Source organism: Capricornis sumatraensis, chromosome 7 (genome assembly GCF_032405125.1).
Source record: "Capricornis sumatraensis isolate serow.1 chromosome 7, serow.2, whole genome shotgun sequence".
Classification (NCBI taxonomy): Eukaryota; Metazoa; Chordata; class Mammalia; order Artiodactyla; family Bovidae; genus Capricornis; species Capricornis sumatraensis.
Genome location: NC_091075.1, coordinates 103,978,150 through 103,994,771, shown reverse-complemented (window position 1 = coordinate 103,994,771; position 16,622 = coordinate 103,978,150). Strand labels below are relative to the sequence as shown.

Below are 16,622 nucleotides of genomic sequence, written 5' to 3'. Positions count from 1 at the left end.
ATTTCAGGGTATACAAATTTGCTTTTTAGAAGATTGTTTAAAATAAGCAACAAACCCCAAAATGGAATAGGATAATATACTTTCTTAGCATAGGACCAGAAACAAAAATAAATCACTTTAGATTTTATCACTTTTACTATTATTTACTTTGCTTTTGAAGAATTATTTGTAAAGCAACAGTACAATGAGATATTGCCTCATTTATCAAATTGGTGATGATAAAAAAAAGGATGACACTGAGAGTCAGTAAGAAAATGGTGAAACAGGAATGATCAGAGGAAACATAAATTGGAAGAAATTTTTAAAGGGCAATTTGACAAGGTATAAAAATGTCTAAAAAGGTATTTGCCTTTGACTTGGCTATTCTACTTGGAGGAAGCTATCTGCAAAGATTTAGCTATCAGGATGTTCATAGTAACTACAAATTAGAAGGATTTTAAATGTCCAATATCTGGAAAATGATTAAATAAATTATGGTACATGGTAAGTTCACATAATAGAGTACCTCACAGCCTTTAGCAATAATACTATAAAAGTTGTAAAATGTTCATGATATTTTACATGAGAAAAGACTACGTTCATTTTGAGCTTATGTTTTTAAAAATACAGAGGATATATGATGAAAGAAAAATAAAGCAACTAAACACATAGAAGAAAACTCCCCCACAGATAACAAGATTTGTTCATTCTTACCTTTGAATACTGTAATACAAGGATATGATACTTGGAGCTAATGTAGCCATCTTTTACTATAAAGAGAATCACTGCCAAAATTCTGAGAATGGCAGAGCAGAAAGATGGAATGTACTTGATAGAATTCTTGAGCTTCTGAACCAATCTTGACCTCTCTAGCTCTGATCTTCTTAGTTTGTGGCATAATAAATATTAAAAAGTAATCCACCACAATACTGAATAAGGCCAGTTGACTTAAGGATCACAAATATACTTTTAAAAATATACAGTTAAGATATTATAAATCCATCTCATGCTACTGTAAAAATGAAACCATGAAAAGAGCTAAATATTTTAATGTCAACAAACAAGATATTTAACATCAATGGAAACTTAAATATGAGATTTCAGAATTATACAATTTTTTAAAGTACTTTGCATAACATTTCCCTCTGAGACCAAGTTTAGATGCAGTAACCTGAGAATCAACTTACCCTCAGTTTTCTTTGGGTCATGGCTGTTTCTAGAGCTATTTCTCTTAAGGGATCCCTGGTGATGTCAAGCATGGAAGCTTTGATGGTGTCCCCTGGATACAGGCTCAACCGAGACTGTCTAAGGGCCATCCTGGCTTGCAGCTGCATCATTTCTTCTTCTTGCCGTTTTAGCATGATCTCTTGATTAATTAAGTTGCCTTCAAGGGGTGTTTCATATTGTCTGCCATATAGAAAAGAGAAAAGTGGATTGAGGGGAAAAAAAAACATATTAAGTCTAATCAAGAAAAAATATCACGTAGCAAGGTATCAAGAACTTAGACAAATTTTACTTTTTCATTTCAAAAGAACCTTTGAAGTAACTCCTCAGTCCTATTTTTAATGTATTAATATACTGCGGTGTCCCATTTTCAGTGGGCAGATCTATATCCTCTACCTCTTCTCTGAACAGCTCAACATCTGAAACTGTTCCCACTATAGTTCTCTCAGATTGGGGCTGTTTTATCCTCATAATCCTGCACCAGTGGGCCTGGACATGAGACAGAGATTTCCTTGGATTTTTATTTCAGCTTCCAGATCATTACTGACTCCTCCTCCAAGAGCCTCCAGCTTCCTTGAACTGGAAGTGTTAGTTGCTCACTCACGTCCGACTCTGACTGTAGCCTGCCAGGCTCTTCTGTCCATGGGATTTCCCAGGCAAGAATAACTGGAGTGGGCTGCCATTTCCTTCTCCAGTGGATCTTCCCAACCCAGGCATCAAACCCGGGTCTCTTCCCTTTCCTTGAAATATGAGCTATGAAATCAAACCATTCACTGATCTGCTTTGCTCTAGACTTGGTTCTGTTGGCCAACTCTTCCTTACGCATTATAGATTTAAGTGCCTGATGCAGTGGTCTTCCCTAACACCACTGCTGTCTTCACTCATGGTGGTGTTACAGAGACTGGGGAGTCTTCCAACACCCTGGCTTCCTCCATCTCAGCCAGAATTCTGCTCCCATGACAAGTCATGTTGGCTATAACAATAACTGTGCAGCTCCTAGAATGTCCTATCTCTACCTTCCAAAACCCTCTCCATCTAATCTCCTTGTTTTCTTCTAGCTCACTTCTTCTAACACTCTCCATCAAACCATTCATTGACTCTATCAGGAATTTTAGTTCACCGACTCGACCACTTCCTCTATGTTAAAACTTTCACTTTAAAACATTTTTTACTTCCCATAAATGTGATATATTAATGCTTTAGAAATCTTGAATTAGAGTAAACACTTTTAATGTCATGTTAACTAATGGATTAGTTTATGATCTGAAATTAGAAATGTTTATCTTCTAGACCACACTGCTTTATCATGTATTGGTATTACAAGTATTATGGTTCAGGGTACAACACAGTCTTCAGTAATTCATCTGATAGATGTCATTCCACTTCTGTCATAAAATCAGTTAGTATTGGGTAGGCTGAAGAGTTAGTTTGAGTTTTTCCATAAGATGTTAAATTTTCTATACCTGCTGCTACTGCTAAGTCACTTCAGTCGTGTCCGACTCTATGTGACCCCAGAGACGGCAGCCCACCAGACACCCCATCCCTGGGATTCTCCAGGCAAGAACACTGGAGTGGGTTGCCATTTCCTTCTCCAGTGTATGAATGTGAAAAGTGAAAGTGAAGTTGCTCAGTCGTGTCCGACCCTTAGCGACCCCATGGACTGCAGCCCACCAGGCTCCTCCGTCCATTGGATTTTCCAGGCAAGAGTACTGGAGTGGGGTGCCACTGCCTTCTCCGTTTCTATACCTGTTATACAGTAATTCTATTAACCCCCTCTAACCCTCACATTGCTTGAGTTGTACAGCCCATCATGAAAATCATTTCTTGGCATACGACCTGAACTCTCAAGAAACATGCAGAACCATGCTGACTGATCTCACTAGGTTCTCAGTGCTTCATGATGATTCATTTTCTTAGAGAACTATTTCATTTTTTTTCCTTTTCTTTTTTTTTAATCAAAGTTCTTTCAAAACTTCCTCCCTCATTTTCTTTCAACTGATGACTTCTCTTCAATTTTTTTGGTGAAATAAGAAGCAAACAAGAAACAACTTCCTTATCCTTCTACCACCAGACTTTCCAGATCTATGTTCTGATCTTTTCTGTTACAATGGATAGATCTCCTGCACACTTACATAGGCCTCAAACCCCTATTGTGCATGGGGTTCCAACCCTCTTCCCTACCCAGAGGCTTCGCTCCGGCAGTTGCCCTCTCACATGCGTCATCCGTCTTGTCCACTAGGTCATTCATGTTATACAAACATGCTGTACTGTTTTCTACTTAGAACAAAAACACTCTTCTTTGGTGCCATATCCCCTTTTAGATTCTATTTCATTTTTCTGCTGTCTTTTAGAGTAAGTTTCTTCAAAACTGTGGGTCTTGTAAATTTTATCTCCACTTCATCTTCCACTTTCTCTTGGACTCAGACCCATAGTTTGAGTCCTTACCAGTTCACCAAAACCAGTCACAGAAAAGACTGCCTTCAGTGTAATCAAAGCCAAAGGGTAATTCTTAGTTTGCATCTTACTTGACCTCCAAGCACCATATAACATAGTTATTCAGTCATTAAACATCTGAATACTGGGGCTTCCCTGGTGGCTCAGTGGTTAAGTATCCTCCTGGCAATGCAGGAGACATGGGTTCGATTTCTGACGCAGGAAGATCTCACATACTATGGGGCCCCTGATCTCGTGAGCCACAACTACTGAGCCCATGAGCCACAAGTACTGAAACCCAAGCACCCAAGAGCCTGTGCTGTGCAAGAGAAGCCACTGCAATGAGAAGCCTGTGTACCACAACTAGAGAGTAGCCGCCTCCCCTCCAACCACTGCTGCAACTAGAGAAGTGTGCACAGCCATGAAGACCCAGCACAGCCAAAAATAAATATTCACTGGCTCCTCCTTACTCTTTTTTTCTGGATCTTCCTTCATTTCTAATCTCTTAATGTTAAACTGAGCACCGAAGAATTGATGCTTTCGAATTGCGTTGCTGAAGACTGAGTTCCTTGGACAGCAAGGAGATCAAACCAGTCAAACCTAAAGGAAATCAACCCTGAGTATTCATTGGAAGGACTGGTGTTGAAGCTGAAGCTTCCAAACATTGGCCACCTCATCTGAACAGCTGACTCATTGGAAAAGACCCTGATGCTGGGAAAGACTGAGGGCACGAGGAGAAGGGGGCAACAGAGGATGAGATGGTTGGATGGCATCACTGACTCATGGACATGAGTTTGAGCAAACTCTGGGAGACGGTAAAGAAGGGAAGCCTGGTGTGCTACAGTCCATGGGGTTACAAAGAATTAGACATAACTTAGTGACTGAACAACAACAACGTTAGACTACAACAGTGCTCAGACCTCCAGATTTTTCTAGTCTGCATATACAGTTCACACTTACCTGATCTCATGTAGCCACATGGCCTCAATTACCTTATATTTCCATAACTCCAGGCTCTCCCTTGAATTCTGATTCTACTCACCTGCTTAGGTGAGCATTCTACTTGGATGTGAACATGCATCTTTAGCCTACGATGTCTAAAACCAAACTCTGGATACTTGTTCCTTATGTGCAACCCTCTCTCAACCATCCACTGGTTGCTTAGGACACAATCTGGAGTCATTCTTGATTCCTTACAAATCCAACATCTGAATGAGCAGCAAATCCTTAAGGGTATAACCTTGAAGAAATCTATTTCCAACTCTTCTCTATTACTAACAAACTAGTCTGTGCTGTATGCATCTCAATTGGAGCACTGTAATCGCCTCCAAACCGGTCTTGTACTTCTGTAATCTGTTTTTCACAGAATAGATCAGAGTAATCTCATTAAAATGTGAATATGATCATAGCTCTCTCTGTCTCAACCATCCAATGGACTCCCATTATACTCAAAATAGTTAATCCTAATCCTAACCCTAACCCTTAGGAGATGCCTCCTCTGACCAGCCTACCTAAGTGAACTAGAACTTGGACATCATATCCCTGCAGTCTCTATCTCTTTAGCGTGGTTTATTTTTCTTCCAAATACCATCACATTCTGATGGTGCATTACTTATTTTTTTTTAGCGGTTTACCAGATATCTCTCAGCCCTATAACATCTCTGGAGGGAAGTTTTTGGTCTTGCTCATGATCTCATTTCCCGTTCACAGAAGTACCCTCTACAAGGTAGGTATTCAAAAATCACTTATTGAGCCAATGATTGAATATAATTTTATGGCTTGCTCTCACTTAATGGGGGGTCAAGGAAAATGATAAAACTTTGAATCTATATATTTTAACCCACACCTGTGATTTTCATCAAACATATTAGCCTTCTTGTTCAAATTCTTTTCCACCAGAGCAACAAACAGATAACAAAAGTCACTGATCATCATTTTGTGTCCCATCACAATATGTGATTGCAACATTTGAGAAGCAAAACAAAAACGAACAAAATATAGACAAAACACATGCAAACAAACAAGAAACTCACAAAACCTAGATGATTTAGGAATGAATAAACAAGTTCTTTCAAGACAAAAAAAAGGTTACATCATTAAACAGATAAGCATTGAAGCAGTAGGAATGGCAATATGTAAAACCGTACTTCAAAAGTTAACACAGAAAAAAAATTTAGAGATGCTCTTCGGAAAATAGCTTTGAATGTCTTTTTTTTGGTCACTGAAAGACACTTTTGATAGTTCAAAATCCAAAATTACTCAGTCTGATGGATCTGACTCATAACTTCCTGTTAATCTCCTCCCACCCACTGTGATACAAATCAATAGCACTGTGTGGATCTGTTTTTCCATTTCATTCTAGATAAAGGAATGGAAATTTTTATAAAGAATCATGCAACATATCTAAATACAGAACTATTTATAGATCTCACAAATACGTGACCTAAAGAACAAACAGAACCTCCTGATTGGGTACTGGCATGTTAAAGATATTATCAGACTTTGTACATATACAGAAAACTCTGCACTTGAATAAGGAATTTAGACAATACCTCAGTTAACGTGTTTTTCCTTGGACAGGAAGAAATGGGGTAGTCTAAAAGAAGTAGACTTTAGCATCTTACATTAACTGTAACAAATACACAAATCTGGAATCAAGATGGTTGGGAGCAATATCAACAACCTCAGACGTGCAGATGATATCACTCCAATGGCAGAAAGCAAAGAGGAACTAAAGAGCCTCTTGATGAGGGTGAAAGAGGAGAGTGAAAAAGTTGACTTAAAATTCAACATTCAAAAACTAAGATCATGGCATCCTATCCCATTACTTCATGGCAAATAGATAGGGGAAAAGTGGAACAGTGACAGATTTTATTTTCTTGGGCTCCAATATCACTGTGGATGGTGACTCTAGCCATGAAATTAAAAGACACTTGCTCCTTGGAAGAAAAGCTATGACAAACCTAGACAGCGTATTAAAAAGCAGAGACATCACTTTGCCAACAAAGTCAAAGCTATGGTTTTTCCAGTAGTCATGTGAGAGTTGGATCATAATGAAGGCTGAGTGCCAAAAAAATTAATGCTTTTGAACTGTGGTACTAGAGGAGACTCTGGAGAGTCCCTTGGACTTCAAGGAGATCAAACCATTCAATCCTAAAGGAAATCAACCCTGAATATTCACTGGAAGCTGCATGCTCCAATACTTTGGCCACCTGATGTGAAGAGCCAACTCAGTGGAAAAGACCCCGATGCTGAGAAAGACTGAGGGCAGGAGGAGAAGGGGGAAGCTGAGGATGAGATGGCTGGATGGCATCACCGACTGTATGGACGCGAGTTCGAGTGAACTCTGGGAGACAGTGATGGACAAGGAAGCCTGGTGTGCAGAAGTCCATGGGGTTTCAAAGAGTTGGACACAAGTTGGGACTAAACAGCAATAACAGTCAACTTCTCCTTGAAAGAAATATTTTTGTTTCACCTATATCTAATGCAGATGCTATGAACATCAAGTTGTGTTTTTTACCATCTTAAAGTGTGAAATAAAAGCAGCTTATCACTAAATTATCTTCTGATGAGCTAACACTTTAATGTTATTGTTTCCCCCCCAAAAACTGGAAACAGTCAAAACTAAGATTCTCTTATAATCCCCATGCTTTTGAGTTACCTTATCAAGAAAACTGAAGTAAGTCTCACAAAATGATTTAACTTTGTTTGGAAGAATATGTTTTCTAAATAACTAGCAAACTGACTATAAAATCAATCAATTTTAACATATAATTCCAACAATTCTTCCATTGTTCTCTATTCCTCCTTTTGATTAAGCTAAAAAGGCATCATATTAACTATAAGCTTTCTCTAAATTACATATATAGACAGGAGTGACTTCCTCAATTCAACACAGACCTTAGTGCAGTTCAACATTTGCTTCTTATTGCTGGTCATCTCCAAACAGTTTTGCTTCTTTAATGAAACTATCTACTATCAAGCATAGATCTATCTTTGTCTCTAATCTCTTTGGTCAAAATTACCAAAATAGGGTCATTGCAATTATTATTCCCACAATGGAGTTATAGTAATACACAACGCTATTATGTGAAGATTATATCATTTTAGGCAAATGAATACTGATTAGAACTTTCCTCATAGAAAGTATCACAGACATTTTAAAAAGGAACATGAGAAAAAGACATAAATTTTATAAAAACTGGAATATTACAGAATAATTTTAGTGCAATGTATGTAATTACTTGGAGTGTTAACCCTGGATAAACTGTCTGCTTTAATCACATGGGTAGGGTTACCTGGACTATTAATAGTTTATGGGTATGAAACATTTGCCTGCCAGAATTAATCAGCTAAGGGGCAGGTTTTTGTTAATTTCCAAATGATCCTTTTGTATCTAATGGTACCTAAATCTGAGGTATCAAATTTAAAAGTATTACTATAGTTTGGTAGTAAATTCTGAAGCAACTTCTGATTCTCTAATATTACACTATGAATTTCAAATTAATGCTTAACTTTAACAATATGCTTCTGTTCATGTAAGGGATCTGTGCACACATGAAGAAGACACACATTAATATATTCAGTACTGAGTTGACACATTTCACTTCAAACAAAGTAAATCAACCCATAGTTATAATACCACCATCTTAACCCTAGCACAAGAATAACTGCCATCTTATAAGTATGCTGAGTGTTTTAGTATGAAAATGAACTCTAAACAGCCCAAACTGGGCTTAAAAAAAAAGTTTAAGTATAAGATAGCTTCTTTTAATCCAGTGAAGTAGTGAAAACTTAACTTTTTATATAATAGATTTCACATAATAGGTTACTTAGTAGTAATCTACTAATTATTCATTCAACAAATAGTACTGAAAGCCTACTTGTTGAGCCCATGTAATCTTCTGAAAAAAGCATTATTCTTTTAGAAATCAAAGTTTATATCTTCTCATAGATGTTTAATGCTATACCTTTAGAACTTCATTACTGTTAGTTATTTTATATTCATATTGACAATTAGAAAAAATCAAGCATAAATGAAAATAATCAGGGCCAATTCTAATTTTAAAAGATTCCAATAACTCAAACAGCTGTAATATCTTTCACATAATTGAATTTGCAAGAACTTAAAGAGGAGGGAAGAAAAGGAAAATGGAGAAAACAAAGGGAAGAGAATAATTTAAAAATAATTCTCCTTGATTCTAATGAAGAAAAAAACCACAAGCAACTGGAAATATATCACCATTTTTTCATATTGCATACCTTGCTCTCTGTGGCTGGCCTTGACTTGGGGTTTCATCTACGCCTGGGAGACCACTGTTGGATTCAAATCTCTTTGAAGTTTCACTTTTTCTCACTAATTGTGAATGAAAAGGAACAGCACAAGTCATAAAAATATGAAATAATCTTATGTAAAACATAAGCACTCAGAAGACACATAAGGTAATTTTCACAAATCATATTCATATAATCAAATTAATGATATAATATCATTAAACTCTTTAGTGTCAGTTATTTTATTTTTGAAAACAATGAATTATGTCCTCTCATATGAAAATGACTACACTGCTGTTTGATGAAACTGCTATTAAGTTCCTATGGTGGTTTTAGTTACTAAATCACGTCTGACTCTTGCGACCCCATGGACTATAGCCTGCCAGGCTCTCCTGTCCAAGGGATTCTCCAGGCAAGAATACTGGAGTGGGTTGCCATTTCCTTCCCCGGGGTATCTTCCTGATCCAGGAATTGAATCCAGGTCTCCTGCACTGCAGGCCAGTTCTTTACTAACTGAGCTATGAAGGAAGCCCTTAAGTAGCTATAACAGTGTTAAAATGAGTAATTGGAAGCTTTTTATAATTTAAAATTTTTATATAGAATTATTATTTTCACACCTTATATCTCAACACTACCGAAAGAGAACAAAAATCACAGCTTCTTTCTTAAATGTTTTTTTTTTAATTGTGGTGAAAGTCACATAATATAAAATGTACTATTTTAAACCATATTTAACTGTACAGTTCAGTGGCACTAAGTACATCCACATTGTTTTGCAACACTCACTATCATACATCTCCCAAATTTTTCACCTTCCTAAACTGAAACTCTGTCCCCATCAAACACTGACTCCCCATTCCCCACCCTGGCATCTACGAAAGAACTTTCTGACAGTATTAATTTGACTATTCTAGGTATCTGGTATACTACTACTAAGTCGCTTCAGTCATGTCTGACTGTGTGAGACCCCATAGACGGCAGCCCACCAGGCTCCTGTCCCTGGGATTCTCTAGGCAAGAACACTGGAGTGGGTTGCTATTTCCTTCTCCAGTGCATGACAGTGAAAAGTGAAAGTGAAGTCACTCAGTAGCTCCGACTCTTTGAGACCCCATGGACTGTAGCCCACCAGGCTCCGCCGTCCATGGGATTTCCCAGGCAAGAGTATTGGAGTGGGGTGCCATTGGTATCTGGTATAAGTGGAATCAAACAGCACAATCATGGTTTCTTATGAATCTTTTGCTTGTTCAGATGCTTCTTACCTTGCCTGAAATCCGATTCAGAGGAAATAATAGATGGACTTTCACTGGACGTACTAAAGAGATCACTGTGGTAAGTTTTGTATCTTTGAACTGGTTCTGAAAGGATTAAAACAAAAACATTAGAAAGCAATCTCATTAGCTGTTCCACAATCATATAAAGCACTACATTTATTCTTGTGAGACCAGAACATCTATTGCTTTAAATTTACTAATCACTGGATGGTCCTTTAAAAATGTGACGACAATTTTGAGGTGGTTTGGCATCCTGGTTAGGGGCCTGGACTCTGAAGCCATATTGCCTGGGTTTGAATCTCAGGTCTACTACTCACCAAGTGCATGATTTGGGGATGGTATTTAACTTTCCTGTGACTCTTCTTCAATTGAAAAGAGGGTATAAGGGAAATACACATCTCCTAAGGTTACTGTAGCATTAACTGAACTCATATGCAAAGCTCTTAGAACACAGCAGATGCTATATAAACATCATTCTCTGTTTCAGGTGCTATCAGGGACAGAAAAATCCAGAGACCCAGCCCCAGGCTCAAATAATTTAAAATGCAGAAGTACAACACTGCTATATTTAAAATGGATAACCAACAAGGATGTACTGTGCAGCACAAGGAACTCTGCTCAATGCTATGTGGTAGCCTGGATGGGAGGAGACTGGGGGAGAATGGGTACATATAAATGTATGGCTGAGGCCCTTTGCTGTCCACCTGAAACTATCACAACATTGTTAATCACCATTGTTAATTGGCTATACACCAATACAATATAAAGTTTTTTTTTTTTTTTAATGTAGAAATACAAAATACTCAAGATGGGACATTTAGTTCCACCAGAATGAGATGAGTAAGCACTGGGAGTGGGTGGGGGTCTGTGCAGGGGTGTGCAGTGTGCGCTCTGTATGAGGGAGGAAGAACTCCACTGAAATCTAAATTCTACCTTCTGAATGTTTCTGCCTCAGCCCCTCATCTTCACACTTCTGTGATCCCTACCATAGGTGATAATTCTATGATAAGTCTCATGCCTGGACTACTTTTAACTGCCGTAGATTCCCCTTTCTGCAATCTTGCTTGTCTCACATTATAACGCACATTACAGAGAGTGAACTTTCCAGGAACGAAAATCTGAGCACGTTGCTGTATTTCTTAAACTTCTTCAAACTAGAGTTTTAAAGATAGGGTTTAACGTCTCCTTAGTATTCAAAGCCTTTCGTAAGTTGATCCACGACTTCATTCACAGCAGTAGCTCTACATGCGGTGAAGACATAGCTTCTGACTTGTTAGAATCGTGAAAAACATAGACCTCTCTCCTCCCGCAGCCCTAAGACCCACGGGCACACACACATTCACAGGGAACTTGAAAAACTTAGTCTAGGCAGAACCCTTGTTTCACGGCATCATCACCACCCAGTTCTCCAAATTTTCCACTCTTGCTACTGAATTTACAAATAACCAAAAGCATATAAACTTTGAAATTCCTTCCTCAGATACTCTTCCTGCTAGAATGCTGTTCCTCCTCTTTTTCTTTTGAATCCTTTTTCTTTTTCCTTTAAGAGCAGACTTAAATAAAAAAAACCTTTCCTGTTCACAAAAGCTTTCATGACCACCTAAAGACTGGGTCATACACCGTTTCTGATACTTTTACATTGCCTTATGCTTACGTACCTGTGACTCTTCACTGCTTTATAGTTCTTTCCCCACCTGTTTGTTTTCTTCTACCTAAATCACAAACTTAGGCAAAAAGGACTGCATCTTTTTCAGATGTACCTTTATTATCAAGCAAGTGTCTGATGCATAGCAAACATAAAATAAATATTTTCTGAGTGGATATGAATAAATGAATGAACAGAGGAATATAAGGGATATACAAAGGTCACTGATGATCTTTAAAGAGGACTATTTCCATTGCACAGACAGGTGAGAGGCCAAATCAGGCTGGAAGACAGGAAATTGAGAAAATGAGTAACACTATTCTTTAAAGGAGTTTGAAGGTTTGAGAAAGGAAAAAGATTTAAACAAAAACAAACTAAATGAGACTAAATGAGTTATTAGGGTCTTCTTGGCAGAGAGAAATGTTTGAGAATGTTTTTAAGCAGTGGATAATAAGACTGTAGATTGGAGGAGATTGCAAATGATGGTGGGGAATACAGATGGAAAAATGTGAAGGAAAAACAGGAGATGGGAAAAGACCCAACATACATAAGATGGCTAATGTAGGAGGAAGAACCTTTCCTTCTCAAGAGAAAGGAAACAAAGAAAGGAGTGAAAAAACAGAGGGAATCCTAAGAAATCTGTACTAGAAATATGCCTCACTCCTGGCAAGGAAAGTAAACCATTTCCCTAGAAGACTAAAGAAATTCTGCTGTGAAGAGTGTGATAAGAGTCAGCAAATACACGTGAAAGCTTTTATGTAGCAATGAGAGTTTAGATGGGACTAGAATGCATGAATTTTACTGAAGCCAATCAGAATGGTTGTGTGGCTTTTTCTAGGCACTAGAGAAAGCAGAAAAATGGGAAATACCCGAGGAGTGGTGTGGGATGCAAGGTAACAGATGATCAACAGAAGTGAGGGCTTCTTTTTTACTAGTTTGTAAACTTGAGGGCAGGTATTTCACAAAATGAATTATTCCCTTGTGCTAGAAGGTATTTTAAGAGAGCTTATTAAAAAGAAAAAAAAAAGAGAGAGAGAGAAGAATGAATTAAATCATCAAATAGCACCACAGAAACCAGGCTTGTAGGATCAGGATGAAAATGATGGCTGGAAAAAATGGGAGGTCATGCTGAGACAAAGGGTAGACGTCATGCCAGGAGGAGTAGGAGGATAAATGGCCATGGATTTGACGGAGAGGATATTGTGTATTGTTCTTGTAACAATGTTTACCTGGAGAAGCAGGCATAATATACGTGACTCCTACTTTGTCCAGCTTTGTATACAGTGGATGTAAGTGTCAAATAAAACTATAATTAAAAGAGCTTTGGAATTGAAAATACAAATACTGACCAGCACTTAAAAAAAAAAAGGATTCCATGCTACCACAGAAAGTGACATGGTAAAATAAAAAACAAAACAAAACAAATTCCTCTGGTATAAGAGGAACATGATTTGAAAGGATTATAGAAGATATCAAATAGTAGCTTTATCTAATACTACTTAAATTTAATGAACATAGTTAAATGATTATGTAAGAAGAACGCTATTTTCAAGGAGCACCAAAGAACTTTTTCTTTTGTTGTACAGAACTTCCATGGAAAAGTTTTGAGGGATTTTCCCAAGATAACTTGACCAAATGCCAAACCTGGCATTGTAACCTATAGGACGGTAAAACCAACAAGGCCAAAGAGAAGACCCACATGGATGGAGGCAATATAGTTTTACCTCACAAAGAAAAGTTGAAAGTTGCAATAACCTATTCAGTAGACAGAGTAGAGAACCTCAGTCATATATGCCCTGCAACAATTTCATGAATTTACTGTTTCATAACTATTTCTGCAAAGTGGCTATACGAGAGTAAATTTTAGTTTCAATTTCTATTCTTTGGTGGTGCTTTATAATTGTTGTTGCATTATTTCACAGGTCCATATTCTTTGTTCTCAGCTTGCCTATACTTTGGTTCCTTTTTCCTCCTTGTTTCCTTTATTGACAACACTAGTAAACTTTTTTCAACCCTTGGATTCCTCTGTAAGACAAATTAATGTTACTTTGACAAACCCTCTTAAAAATATAACAGTAAATCATCTTCCCTAGATGAACTGTTATCTTTAAATGTTCTCAGTACCACACCGGGGGGAGGAAGGACATTGGCTCACAATGGTTTACCACTTCAGAGTAACTGGGCACAAGCACCCCAGAAACATGAACTGGATGACTAGCGTGGCAGGACAATTGAGGGTAGGAAGACCTTTTTATCCCTCTTCTAAATCAGGAGGGATGTGATGACCTAAAGGGGTGGGATGGTGGGAAAGGAAAGAGGCTCAAGAGGGAGGGCATACATAAATAATTATGACTGATTTGCATTGTTGTATGGCAGAAATCAACAACATTGTAAAGCAAATTTCCTCCAATTAAAACAAACATTAAACTCAGATTAAAAAACAAAACAAAACAGGAGTGGTGTATCTATGTTAATTAAGTGGTAGGGATCTTTTGTGAGCTTCTTGTATTCTGGAATGTATCTTTAAAAAAAAATGTTGTTAGCCATGTTCCTTTCATGCAACGGCACGGCAGATCTAACGATATTAAAGTTCCCAGGCAACATTTATTACTCAGTCATGCTTATAAGGCGGCTTTAATCAGATTTCAGTTTTCAGTCAAAATTTACTACTCAGTTGTGCTTATGAGAAAGGTTAGCCTTCTAAGCTTTCCATTTCTGAATAGTAAATGTAACAGTTTCATGAATTATTAATAAATTACATTTCCTTTACCAAGATCATCTGCATTGGTGCATGTGGAGTGGCATATTTTCCAGATCATCTGGAAAGAAACACTTCTTGACTTTCTGATGACCTACACAAAAGGCACCCGGCAGACACTAACTCTGGGCTTCCCTGGTGGCTCAGACGGTAAAGACTCTGCTGCAGTGCAGCAGAGTGTGGCTTCAGTTCCAGGTCAGGAAGATCCTCTGGAGCAGGGAATAGCTACCTGCTCCAGTAATCTTGCCTGGAGAATTCTATGGACAGAGGAACCTGGTGGGCTATAGTTGATGGGGTCACAAAGAGTCGGACATGACTGAGTGACTAACACTAAAAGATACCAACTATATAGATACAGGCTTTATTCCTCCGATCTAGTCAACAAAAGAAGGGTAATCTCTAATTTTCCACAAGATCCTAACATTATTAATAACTTCTTTTCGGAGGAACCCAACAACACAGATGTTTTCTGTCTACACTTAAATGTATAATATTAACATTTAGGTTTGGTCCAGATCCTAGGAATGTGGTATTAACCAAGTGATTAAAAAAAAAAAAACACAACTTTTTATTATGAAAACTTAACAGACATGAAGACAAAGAGTATACAATAAGTCCTCATCTGTACTCATCTCCCGGCATCAACAAAATCTAATAACTGTTATTTTAATTAGAAAGTTTTAGACTTAAAAAAAAAAAAAAAAAAAAAGAGATGCTCCTAAGTGCTCCTAAGTATTCATAGTGAATAGCGAAGTTGCTCAGTCGCGTCCAACTCTTTGCGACCCCGTGGACTGTAGCCTACCAGGCTTCTCCGTCCATGGGATTCTCCAGGCAAGAATACTGGAGTGGGTTACCATTTCCTTCTCCAGGGGATCTTCCCGACCCAGGGATCAAACCCAGGTCTCCCACATTGGAGGCAGACGCTTTAACCTCTGAGCCACCTAGACCATTACAAAGCTTTCTGAATGCCAAAGTTCTTAAGTCATGTGCAATGAACCTGTTAAGAATATTCAAATACCCATTTTATAAAATATACATGTAGTTACTTTCACAGCAGTGCTAAAACTGTAAGCAAAATTTTAAGCTGTCACCATTACAATTGGAGAACTGAATTCATTTGACTTGTAGAGTAAAATTAGATTCAGTATCTAATTTTTGGTTTGCAAACTTCTCAGCTAGTAAATATTTAAATGAAATCTACATTGTAGAAATCCATATACTAGAATTCCTTTAGGATTATGATTATTCCTCATTTCACTACATGATTTCCGTCTCTGACTTCCTACAAGGATAGTTTTTAGACATGGAATTTGAAGTTGGAATTAAGAATCTTAATGTAGAAATAATAATGAGTGCAAAAGAAAAAAATGGGAGAATAAAATAGCCTGGATACATGTGACCAAAAAAGCAGCACCAAATTCAGTGTGTGTGTGTACGTGTGTGTGTAATGTAGATACATAAAGACAGAGGAACACAGTGTCTCCTGAAAGCAATCTGTTTAATAGTGGTGAGAGGATGAGAAAAATAGGGACTGCAGAAGAACGGCTTAAAGAATTAATGAGGAGAACAGACGTGGATGTGGGGGTAGGAAAGGGAGGGTGGGATCTATTGGGAGGTTAGGACTGACATACATACGATACTACGTGTAAAGTAGATAGCTAGTGGGAGCCTGCTATAAAGCACAGGACGGTCAACTGGGTGCTCTGTGATTAACTAGAGGGGTGGGATGGAGGTGGGAGGAACATCCAAGAGGGAGGGGACATATGTATACATATGGCTGATTTACTTCATTGTCCAGCAGAAACTAACTCAATATTGTAAAGCAATTATATTTTAATAATAAAAAATCTGGATAAAGTCTAGTTATAGAGATTCTGTAATCATACATTCTCTGACAATATCTTTTAATTTCTAGTATTAATTTACCATAATTAAGAGTATACCATCTTTAGGCCAGATGACAATGTATAAAAATCCGACAAATATTTTACTGTCCTTTAATCTGGATCCTCTAAATGCCAACTCTAATAGAGCACTG

General features: G+C 37.7%; 1 protein-coding gene across 5 annotated transcripts in view; it reads right to left on the bottom strand.

The window, feature by feature from the left end:
* The window catches only part of PTPN13 (protein tyrosine phosphatase non-receptor type 13), a 223,528-nt gene that overhangs the window by 92,733 nt on the left and 114,173 nt on the right, over nucleotides 1-16,622 (bottom strand). For all 5 annotated transcript variants that reach the window (XM_068975016.1, XM_068975017.1, XM_068975018.1 and 2 more), the window contains 3 exons: nucleotides 10,170-10,265; nucleotides 8,899-8,992; nucleotides 1,167-1,386 (listed from right to left, as the gene is read on the bottom strand). In XM_068975016.1, the coding sequence (XP_068831117.1) occupies nucleotides 1,167-1,386; nucleotides 8,899-8,992; nucleotides 10,170-10,265 (410 nt within the window). The remainder of the gene's footprint in view (nucleotides 1-1,166; nucleotides 1,387-8,898; nucleotides 8,993-10,169; nucleotides 10,266-16,622) is intronic.